Genomic DNA, 11604 nt, shown 5'->3' with positions numbered 1-11604 from the left:
AGCTTGAAATCATATTTAGCTGTTCTTTTTAACTAATGCACATATCTAAAACCACCTCAAATGCCATTGGTATTTTAAGCCATGGGTGAGACACACAAAGACATAAACTAATTTGACTGCTTTTTTGTAAGTTCAAGAAGTAGACTACATAATTTAAAAAGTCATAAATCTAAAATAAAAACCAGATAGTAACAAGAAGAATAAAGAAGTTAAAACTGAGCATTGATAAAAAGAAAAGGAAGTGAAAAAAGAAGAACCACCAAAACAAAAAGGACATGTGGAGAAAGAAAAAAAAGTAAATTAGAAAAAAGGAAAAGGAGGGAATTGGAAGAAGAAGAAAGGAAATTTGGTGGCATGGAGATGAAGAGTGGAAAGGTGAGGCAGAGCCATCTGTGTGTTGGTTAGTTTTTTTACAGAAACGCCTTTCGTTAGCTTCAAACTTCGAAATCTAATCTCAGGAAAAGGTCAAATCAATTCCACCCTTCCAATTCTTCTTTCTTTCTCTCTTTCTTTCTCTCTTTCTTTTTTTCTTCTTTTTCCAATCAATCATTCCTTCATTTTTCATACCCACAACCATACCCTATTTCCGGCTCCTTTCTTTTCTCTCTTTCTTTAATCCTCCATTTCTCACCTCCTAATCCCTGTAGTTTCTTGCTTTCGGCTACTCTGCAACCCCTTCTGCTCTTCTCTCTTCTTCTTGTTCTTATTTTTAATCCATTTTTTTTCGGAGTTTTCTCTCCTGGAAAATGGATTCTGATTTCTGGACATCTCGCCTTGCCGCTGCTAAACGTCAGTATATGTTGCAGCATCATCACCAAGCTTCCAACTTAGGTTTTCCCTTCTCTTCTGTTTTGCTTTTCTGATCTACCCTTTTTCTCTTTTGTTCTAATTTGTTGATTTGGTTTGGTTTTAGATCTGTTGGGAATCGATGATTTGGAGATGGATGATGATACCCGTCCCCATTTTCCCTGCCCTTTTTGTTATGAGAATTTTGACGTTATGTCCCTTTGTTCGCATCTGGAAGACGAACACTCTTGCGAGACAAGAGTCACGGTATTTATTTCCCCTTTCTGTTACCTGGGTGCAACCAAATTTTTATTTACTATTCACCTAAGATTGGGAAGATGCTTTTTTTTTTTTTTGCTTCTTAATGCTGAAACTATTGTTTCTATCTGCCTTTTCAATTTATTCTCTTGTTTCATGTTCAGAGAGATTGTAGCAATTGTTGTGTTTGGACATTTTTCATTATTGTTTTGCCAATTCTATGTAGTAGCTGTATGTAAGAATTGTTTTAACTTTTAAGTTAATATTCTGTTGCATTGTCCAAAAGTTCCTTTTGCTTGTGAAATTGATTTTCTCCCTATCCATTCTGTGATGAGATCCCCAAAGTAATTTGATGAACTGTGCGGAGAAAGAAACTTGTTCCACATCAACTTTTATAAGCTCTCGCTGTTTCTTCTGCTTTTTCCCCCCTGCACTTTTAGGTTATTGATTTATGAGAAATTTTGTTTCTGCTTACTTGCAGGTTTGCCCCATATGCTCAGTTAAAGTCATGGGGGACATGTTAAGTCATATAACGTTGCACCATGGGCACTTGTACAAGATATCCTTTTATATTTGATACTTGTGTTTACTGATTACTTTCATTTAAGTGGTTTATTTTGAGGAGAAAACTATTTGTTTTACCATATCCATCCTGTTTGCTTAACAAAAGATCACCTTCAGAGGCGTCGCAGGTTGCGTAAGATTTCCATCCCCAACAGTCAAGCATTGTCCCTTTTGAGCAGGGACCTTCGCGAGGCTCATCTGCAAGTCCTTTTAGGGAGCAGTGGGTACCGTACAAGCACCACTAACGTGCCTAGTGCAACTCATGATCCGTTTTTATCATCACTTATTTTAAATTATCCTGCATCTGATGTTGAAGATATCTCAAAATCCATGCTAACGAGTGCCGAAGATGTGTCTTCAGAGAACGTGGCACCATCACCAATTTGGAAATCAAGGTAATCGTTCACATCCATCCCTTTCTTCTGCTTTCTTTTTCCTCTTATAGTATTGGATTTCTCTCTAATTGTTAATGTTTCGAGCTAGTATTTTGTTTGTTCATCCAAAAAGGTTTGGTTAGATAAAAAACTGCATACCTTTCCATTTCCTTATATGCCAGGACTGAAAAGTCCCTATGCTTTAATCCAATCCAAGTAATTCCATCAGCCTTTACAACTACCGGTCTTTGGTCATAAGGTAAGAGAAATTTTCCTTGATGACCACAGTCAAGTAACAGAGATCTTCCGTTTTGCATTGACCAAGGAATTGCTCTAGTTGTACGCCCTCTGATTATCTCTTCCTGTTGTTTAGTATTAACACTTCTCTCCTTCTCCCCAGTTTTGATCCTTCTTTGAGCCAGGAAGAGCGGGAAAAAAGGATGAGACAGGCTATTGGGAGAGCAGGCTTTATGCGAGATATGCTTTTCTCAACTCTCTTAGAGCACTAATGAAAGCAGTAAGTTATCGCCAAAGTGATGCAAAAAATGAATAAATGAACAGACGTTAAATTGATTCTTATGGCTTTATTTGTTGTCGACCCAATAACAAACTCGTTGAGATCAAACACTCTTTGAGTACGGTTGATGACAATATCCTTCATTACAACCAGTGAATGGATTACACTTTAATATAAAGTCTGTCTGTTTATTTATTTGATAATTTAACTGTACCATATTTGTAGTTGTGTTGCAAGAAGAATTTGAATGTAAAAATTTCAGAATAGTGAACGACAGAAGGGGAGCATTATGCTTGTTGGCGCTCGAAAGTCAGCCGAGCAGGACAAGGAGCCAGACCATAACCACCATACAAGGAGAAACTTGAAGAGAAAGTAAGATGGTCAACACAGCCTAAGAATCTCCAATTAAATGGCAACTATTGGGACTGTGCCTACAGCTACTTCCAAGGAAATTATCAATGCTTTTGTTTTTAAAACCTTCTCTTTTCATTATGACACAACACAACTAGGTTGAATTATCATTCTGAAATTGAGACGCTGCAATTTATTATAGCTTGATAATGAATTGGAATTTGCTGTTTTAATTAAAGATCAAATATCCAATGTTCGTGGAAGGGAACATTACATATCTCATACTGCTTGTTGCCTTTTATTATTTTAAACTCGTTTCAGCTATCTCTTTAGGTCTGTTCATGTTCATATAATATCACGTTGTGCTTAAATCATTTACAGGCCATTCTCAATAGGTTATAATGGTGATTTTGGTATGGAGATACTGTCTAGGAACCAACTTGATGTTTGGATTCAAATTGCCCCCTCGTTCTAAACGAATATTGTTATTAAATTAGTTTTTATTTAATTATTTGTGCCTCAGCTGTTCCATGATATTATATTTAAATTATTATACATTTTATTTTGATTATTACTAAACTTGGGAATTGAAAGCGATTAGATTATAAAAAAAGGAATTATTTCATATTGCAAACTTCAATGTTTCTTTTATTATTATATTGTTGCTGTTATAGATATTGGATGACCATTATTGATTAACCTACTAGCCCCCGAGTCAAATTCCCAATAATTATGTTACTCATCAAGTGCATATAGAAGTATCTGGAAACATATTTTTTCTAAGTTACACTTTTGTGAGTGAATTATTAAATCATTGACTTGAAATGGTGTGTTTCAGTTCGTTAAATAAGAATTTATTACGAAATGTTTAGTTCTGGAATAGGGGGTTTTACTAGAATATTAAGTAACAACTACATCTTTTAAGTTGTCTAAAAAAGGGAGGGAAGAAAAGTTTTAATGTGCCATATTTTACAATTCTTCCATATATTATATATACAAATATTCTTGAGAAAACATAGAAATTACAGACTTGCTAAAAATGATTTGGCTCGTAATTTTAATCATCTTTCTAAAGTGTGTATATACTGAAACAGTTTTAACAATACATAATTACTTTGAACACTCCTAAATGAATGGAATGATCCATAAATTTTAAAACCTAGTACCAAATTCACTTAATTGGTTGATTTCACCACCAAAATTAGTAGAATCCAAATATTTAGAACTTTCTTAGTCATGATTCCACTACCCAAACAAATGCCTCAATGAATGTTTAGCTTTTGTGTTGCATAATATGTGTAGATATAATGAGGGGGGGGCGGTGCGGCGGTGCGGCGGTGGGGATTGCAATGAAATGGACCACTTCAAACAAAAGTGGGTGGCAGATGGCAGGTGGCAGGTGGCAGTTCCCACCACTTCACAGACAAAGATGCCGCCAGGTGGGGCGACCCATTGGGCCATTGTATGCACATTTATGCTTTTTATTAACCACTCTCCTTTCCCCTCCTCATCTCCACCCTCTATTTCCCCCACCTACGTATCTACGCTTTCAAGTTTCAACCACACCCTCCCAAATTGTAAACATAAAAGTAAGAAAAAGAGAAGTGTGCTGATTTCCACGTAAGAAGTAACGTAAGGGAACAGAAGCAACCAGCGTTGTGGATAAGAACGTGGAGCTCTGACGTCACCAACTTCCATCCCATTAATCCTTTTTCACTCTCTTTCTTGTTCTCTTTAACCCTAAAACTCCAAATGTCAATTCCAATTCCTACCCCTAAAAAACCCTCAAATAAACTCCAAATTTATTGATCTTCTTCTTCTTCTTCTTCTTCCCGTTTCCAATGGCGTTGGAGCTTTTCGTCTTGGGCTGCACTGGTGTTGTGGTCTTCCTCCATGGAGCTAATTTCTTCTTCCACACTCTCTTCCACCATTTCACCCTCCTCCGATCTCTCACGTATCCTCCACCCCTTTCCATTTCTTCTCCCATTCATTTAGGCCGAGGGCATTCCTCTCTGTTTCTAAATTCCTTCTCATTTTTAATTCTGTGGTCACGTGATCCTGTTAAACCTAATTACTACAATTTTGATGTGTAAATTTTCACAACCTTTTTTTTTTCGTGATTTCAGTTTCTTGGGTGCGATTGGAATATGGTAGGAATTGGAGATCAAGGGGGAGTGGTGGATCGCCAGATTGGACTCTGTATATATCCCACATTCTGATTTTTAATTTGTAGTCTACATTTACTCTTTAATCATAATAATCTTATTCCCATTAATGAGTATTAATTCACGAAATAATCGCGTTTTCCTTTTATGGACTGTAGTTATTGCATCCATTCATCAACTTGTTTTTGCATATTTTCGCCATGATTCCATTTCCATGTTTGTGGAGTGGATAATGGATTGCAAGTAGTCCATTTACCTTTACTTTATAATAAATATTGTGCAGTTTTGAGGAACTGAGAATTTCAAAATTAGAATCTGATGTCTGCCTTTGCTTTTCTTTTTGGGGGCCGGGGTGAGGGTGAAATTTCAAGCCCCTCGTGGATTTAAATGTCTTGACCTGCCTCTGCCATACTCTGACTTTGGCACGGATGGTTAAGTTTGATTCTAGTGGTTGCAAAAGGATTTATTATATATCAAACTATTTCAAATGACTGTCAGTGACGGTACGTATTCTGTCTCGAATGACTTGCAGTTTTTATTTTATGCATTCTGACCGTAGCTGCCCAACCATTAATTGTATCTCTATCTTCAAGTCCAGTTAATCTAATGGTAATTGCCATCTAACTTTAATTAATCTGAAAAATGAGTTGTTTTCTTCAGGAGATATAATCCCCAAATTTGGAATGATTAATCCCTCAAAAAGTAGGGCAATACTTGGATTGTGGGTTGTTTGGGGTGGTCAGATTGTAGCAATCTAAATGATCCCAATGCCGTCTCCATTCCAACTGAACCCTTAAAACTTAAGTGTTTGGATTATTGGGTATTTGTTTTCTTTTTAGTCTTTAATATTTAGTACATACGTTACACAAAGAAAAACATGGAAGTTATTGTTTTCTTTGTTTATTCTAAAGCGATCGTACTTTCATGTTCAAAATTGTATGCCATTTTTGTTGGGAATAAAGAATGCATCAAAAAATGTGAGATAATGGCTCCAAATTATTCTGGATTGATATGAATGATCTAATGATAAAAAATTGATACGAAACAAAGTGTAAAATTTATTTAACGATAAAGAACAGATACTTTTTGACTTAAAAAGAAGTTTCTGGAGGTTCTTATTTATGTGACTATTTTCTTCTTAAAAAGAATAAAACCAACTGATGATTACCACTACAATTTCAAATTTTTATGAATCTAAATATGTAAGAAATAACCACTCAAACTTCTAATAACTTAACTAGTATCTTTTAACTAATTAAACTATAATCAGATAATCTGCTATGTAAACTAAAATACTTCACAGTCGAAACTAAAAGCCTCCACTAAAATTGACATAACTCATAGGTTTAGCATTCATCTTTTTGTAAAGAACTGATAAATAAATCTTAACTATCAGGGGGGGTTGACTTTGGCGTTATTTGGAAGCAAATATTTGCAACGTCATTACTTACTAAAACTTAAAGTCTCTCATAAATTAAAAAATACCTAAACATGAAAATTAAGAACAAGAAGTAAAGCAAAATAAAATATTATTTAAGAAAACAAAATGTAGAAGCAATTTATTAGGTAGGGATGGGAGCAATAGATGATATGAGAGAGAGTTATTGTTATTGGCCACAAAGTGTTGCGTTCTGAGGCATTGCCATTTCCACCACTCAACTTCACTCCGTCCTCTTCTCTCTTAGTCTCACTTAAAAGTTTTGCCAAAGTCAAAGTCTTGTTTTTCACTTCCACTGTCAACTTCCCCTTCGATCCTTCAAACAAGTGGAGCACCTAATCTATGCTTCATGGGAAAGCAAAAGGAAAACAAGTTATTTTTACAAATACTAACCCATGATCCACTTTAACATTTAATGGCTCAATCAACATGGGTATGGGTGCATGAACAATTTAGAACTTATATATATATATCATTCAAACTTAGAAAATAATGGGGAATGGACGAATTGTGATAAACACAACACACAAAGTGTGAACCAAAATGGACGAATTGGTAGTAATAGAAAATATATTGAAAATTCAATCATAATACAAGAGAAGTATTAACAAATTGAGCATAGAAAAAACTTCATTATTTGGTTTCCAAAATTGAAAGGAGGAGTTGAAAGTTGTAGCCTGCATTTATTATTATGAGATTATATAATTGAATTATAAGTAGAAATTAGAAATAGATGAAAGTGGAAAGTGGAAAGTGGAAAGGGAAGAAGCATTTAATTTAATTTGGGTGCTTCTTAAGTAAAAGAAACGGACACGCCCCGTCACGGGTCAAACTGACATCAAACACTCTTTACCTTTTCTTCTTCCTTTTTTATTTTGTCAACGTTTTCCATCTTCAGGTCTTTCCGTTAAAACTAACTCTCTCTCTCTCTCTTTTTCTTTTAATTTGCTGCCACGAAAGCAACCGCATCCAACATCCCAATTTAATACTAATAATATATAGCATTTGGTTGGGGGAGACCAACAGCAGCAGCAACAGCAACAGCAACAACAACCCATCTATCTCTCTTCTCTCTTCTCTCTTCTCTCTTCTCCTTCCAAATTGTAATTTCGAAGTCAATTTGAAGTCTCATTTGCATTTGCATTTAGCATTTAACATTTAGCATTTGATGGCGTCAACATTCCGGCACTTCCTCCGCCCGCTTTCCCACAATTATCCGCCGGCTTTTCCGCCTCAAATATTGACCTTTCTTCTTAATCCCCACTTTTGTCCTTTTTCTCCATTCACTAAGTGCCATTCCCTTTTCATTTCTTTTTATCTTATTTCCCCTTTTCTTTTCTTTTCTTTTCTTTCTTTCTTTCTCCATACCCAACTAAGTAACGGTTTCAGATTCACTCTCTATATTTTGGAAATAAAAACATTTATTCTACACTGATTGAACGACATGACGTTTCTTTCTACTATTTCTTTTCTTTTTTTTTTTAAATCAAATTAAAGTTTAGTGTAATGTGACCTAATTTAATATTGGTTTGAATACTTCAAACCCTATCGTGCCCAAAAAAAAAAATCAATCAAATGAATCCACTCAAACTCTTTTCATTCAATTATAATTATGCAATTACGTGTGGTTTTTATTTAGATAAGGAATTTTATTCCAATCTTATCGGTCATTTGAACAAAAATCATTATTCGTAGTTGAGCCAATAGCATCATCATATTTCTATAAAATGTGACATTTTAAGGGACATATGTTTGTCTTAACTCGAATCATGACAACCATACAAATTTCAACTTGAACATGATATATAACACATTCCCGTTTCACAAATCACAACCTTCTTAAATTAAGACATGATGGAACACCCATAACCCCATCTTAATTATTTAAGTTCTTAACCTCGACCGAATCATCTTATCCTCATAGTTTGTGTAGATTGACACGCAAAATCTCTACCTCTTAAAATTTTATATACAATAATTTTAGTTTATCTAGGAATATGTGTAGTAGCTACTTCTAAATTCTTCATACTTGCAAATGAACAATAAATTAATTTACTGTTGTTTGTAGTCACTAAATAACGTGATTGTATTTTTTTTCAACTAAACATAACCAACTAATGACCAAATAACCTCAACAACTAGTTAGCCAACCAACTACTTAGGTTCTTGAGGATTTTGATATTTCTAATTAAAAAAAAAAATGCATAAACTACAATTATCTGTCACACAGAAAAGGAGGATCAAATACAAACAAAAATGGAGAGAGAAGTTAGACCATAAAATAAAAGGTTGAATACATGAACGTAATGAATATATTATTCTTAATTAGTGTGTAAACAGGTAAAAAGAAAGACGTGTTCAATTCACTAAAATAGAAAGAGACCATAAATTAAAACGTTACTGACTCAAAACATAGTCCATCTCAATTACAACACTGGCACGTAGTTCAATTCGCTTTCATTTTGATTCTCTTAAATAATTAAATACGTGGAGTATTGCTACTTATAACACTTGATTGACTACGGCATATTTACCTTCAAAATTCGAAGCTTTGTTTGGTAGACTATATAATATATATTTTTATGTATAATTTAGGTTATTGTTCTTAAAAATTGAAGACTAAAAAAATGTATTTTGAAGCACGTATTAAGAATTCCAGGAGGTAATTTAAAAAAATTGCACCAGGTTAGATGAAATTGGGAGAAAAATTGAGTGTATGTGAGGTGGGAGGGAGGAGGGGGCGTGAGATAAAAGTTGATGAAAAAGAGCGTGTGATTTAGAAGAAAGCGGTGGCGTCAGAAGTGGGAAGGGGCGGGGCATGGTTCCTAATCGTGGCTGGCTGCGGAACCCGCCAACGCGTTATTAGGCAATTCCTATTCTAATAGCACGTGTCTTAGGGGCATTGGTTCCATCCCTGGGACATCGCACCCACATGGTCAATGGACCGCTTCAAACCCCTTTTCTCTCTATCTCTATCTCTATCTCTATCTATATGTGTATAGCAGGAGCAGCCCCCTTTTCATTTATTTCTTTATTTATTTCTTTTTTTATCGGAAAAGAAGAAATAAAAACACGTAATTGCTGGAGCCTTTTCTTTTAGAAAAACAATTAATTAAATCCTAGTCACGAGGCGAAGAATTGCCAGAATATGCCGACAAAACTTTTTCCCACCTGCTGCCCCCCCTTACACGCGCTCTTTTTTTTTTTTTAATTTCTTATTTATTATTTCCCTTCTCTATTTTGTCTCCGGATTTTTCGTGATTTTTTTCCCTCTCACTATTTATTTTATTTTATTTATTTACCACTACACTCCACACCACACCTTCTTTATTCATTTATTTCAATTAATGTATTTATGGTTTCTCAAAATCCCCCCGCCCCCACCCTAAACGTCAAATCCTATACTTAATTAGAGATAACTAAGTTTATTATACATTTTTAAACGTTAAAAGTTAATGAAAATTAATGGGGGGGGAGTGCGTGGAATGTACGTGATGGGGGGTAGTGTAGTGATAGAAAGAGAGAGAGAGAGAGGGAGCGCGCGTAGTTGATGGTAAAAAGAAAGGCAAACGTAATGAAGAGTGATGGCAAAACGCGCCCTTTCCCTGTGGATCTGCTGTATTGACAACCCCACATGACACATAATTCGGGGACTGGATTTGGAAATTACCACCACACCCTTCGGACTAGCCGCCCCTTTCTCAGTCAAACCTCTTGTTGACTGTGCCCCTTCTTTTTTTTCTCTCTCTCTCTCTCTATCCACACCCTTCCCTTCCCTTCCTCTCATTTCCTCCATCTTAATCAAATCAATTACTCGCCGATTCCTTCCCCGATTTTCTCACCCCTTCTATAAATTCCCACCATCCCATCCCCACTCCTCGGCATCTCGACCCATTTGCCCCCTTTTTCCCCCATCCATCTCTCCCTCTTTCTCACCCCAATACCCAGAACAATAGAAATTGGTAACAGAAGCGAGATATCGTTTTCTCGAGGTGGAAGAATCCAAACGGTGACGGAGATCGCCCTCTTTTTTATTTCTTGTGGTTTGATCTGATCTGATCTGGATTTCGGGATTTATGGCTCCGAGGGAGAAGGCAGTTGCCGTCAAGCCTAGCGTCGGTAACGTGAAGGAAGTGCATTTTAGAGGAGTGAGGAAGCGGCCATGGGGGAGATATGCCGCTGAGATCAGAGATCCCAGTAAGAAAAGCCGGGTTTGGCTTGGAACCTTTGATACCGCGGAGGAGGCGGCTCGAGCCTACGACAGCGCCGCTAGAGATTTCCGCGGCGTTAAGGCCAAGACCAATTTCCCTTTGCCCTCCGATGATCAGCTTCTTAACCTTAACAATAAGATTAACAACATCAACAATAATCAGAGCCCGAGTCAGAGTAGCACGGTTGAGTCCTCTAGCCGGGAGCAAGCTCTGATGGTTGATTCCTCCCCTTTGAATCTCAATCTAGGTCACGGTATTGGCGGACTCACGAACGCTGGACCCATCAGTTTCCCATTTCAGCGTTACCAAATTCCCATGATCGGAGAAGTTTTTACCCGCGGCATACCGCCTTCGAATCACGTTCTCTATTTCGATGCGGCTCTACGTGCTGGAATGATCAACAGTCATCCGAACCAACGGCTACACTTCGACCGTATTCGCGAAGCGGTGAGTGATTTCCGACGCGAGTTCGCCGGCAGCGGTGTTCAGAGCGACTCCGATTCCTCCTCCGTTGTGGACATGAACGGTCAAGACCTCAAGCCCCGAGGAGGAAGTGGCGGCCGCCTTGATTTGGATCTCAACTTTCCCCCACCAGAATCCGCCTGAATTTTTTTTTCCCTAAGCGAAGATCGGCTGGGATTTATCATAAATTAGGCCCCCACTTTTTTTTTCTTCTTAATTTTTGGGTTTATGAAAATAACTTAAATACGAAATATTACGATCAGGGAAGATATTATGAATATGATTGTGAATATAAATCTGATCTCCTCATTTTTTTCAACACAGAGAGAATGAAAAATCCATATATGGAATTTTTGTCCTCCTGATGTTGTTGGTTGACGAGGGATCATTTTGCAATTTTCCTTGTTCTTTTTCTCCCATATTAATATTTTATGATAGTTGAAGAATTGTAACGATCTAAACGGATATAGTTTTACTT

The 11604-nt window shown here is 36.5% G+C and overlaps 2 protein-coding genes across 9 annotated transcripts; both read left to right on the top strand.

The window, feature by feature from the left end:
- The first annotated feature begins 219 nt into the window (after window positions 1-219).
- Window positions 220-3154, top strand: LOC101222688 (protein DEHYDRATION-INDUCED 19). 8 transcript variants are annotated; one of them, XR_004217327.1, is made up of 7 exons: window positions 220-831; window positions 914-1053; window positions 1526-1603; window positions 1720-2003; window positions 2165-2241; window positions 2383-2499; window positions 2777-3154. XR_004217327.1 is itself a non-coding variant. In XM_031886970.1 (6 exons), exons 1-5 carry the CDS (start codon window positions 747-749, stop codon window positions 2489-2491), a joined length of 696 nt encoding a protein of 231 aa, XP_031742830.1. In that variant the 5' UTR covers window positions 228-746; the 3' UTR covers window positions 2492-2499; window positions 2777-3134. The 8 variants fall into 8 exon arrangements, 5 of the variants coding, with proteins under 5 accessions (XP_031742830.1, XP_031742829.1, XP_011658216.1 ...); XR_004217326.1 differs by having other exon boundaries at window positions 2762-3154; XR_004217325.1 differs by having other exon boundaries at window positions 2725-3154.
- Window positions 3155-10529: 7375 nt separating this feature from the next.
- ERF1 (ethylene-responsive transcription factor 4-like) lies at window positions 10530-11270 on the top strand. The gene has a single exon (NM_001280596.1). The coding sequence runs from the start codon at window positions 10530-10532 to the stop codon at window positions 11268-11270; it is 741 nt and encodes a 246-aa protein (NP_001267525.1).
- Window positions 11271-11604: the final 334 nt, after the last annotated feature.

This window comes from Cucumis sativus, chromosome 6 (assembly GCF_000004075.3).
Source record: "Cucumis sativus cultivar 9930 chromosome 6, Cucumber_9930_V3, whole genome shotgun sequence".
Classification (NCBI taxonomy): Eukaryota; Viridiplantae; Streptophyta; class Magnoliopsida; order Cucurbitales; family Cucurbitaceae; genus Cucumis; species Cucumis sativus.
Note: the sequence above shows the minus strand (reverse complement) of the source record. Positions and strands in the feature narration are given on the sequence as shown.

What these genes read in the sequence shown, in the direction of transcription:
- LOC101222688 (XM_031886970.1), top strand. Translation starts at nt 747, where the DNA reads ATGGATTCTGATTTCTGGACATCTCGCCTTGCCGCTGCTAAACGTCAG. An exon ending in ACCATGGGCACTTGTACAAG is followed by an intron (nt 1,604 to 1,719) that starts ATATCCTTTTAT and finishes ACAAAAGATCAC; the next exon opens with CTTCAGAGGCGTCGCAGGTT. An exon ending in TCACCAATTTGGAAATCAAG is followed by an intron (nt 2,004 to 2,382) that starts GTAATCGTTCAC and finishes CCTTCTCCCCAG; the next exon opens with TTTTGATCCTTCTTTGAGCC.
- ERF1 (NM_001280596.1), top strand. Translation starts at nt 10,530, where the DNA reads ATGGCTCCGAGGGAGAAGGCAGTTGCCGTCAAGCCTAGCGTCGGTAAC.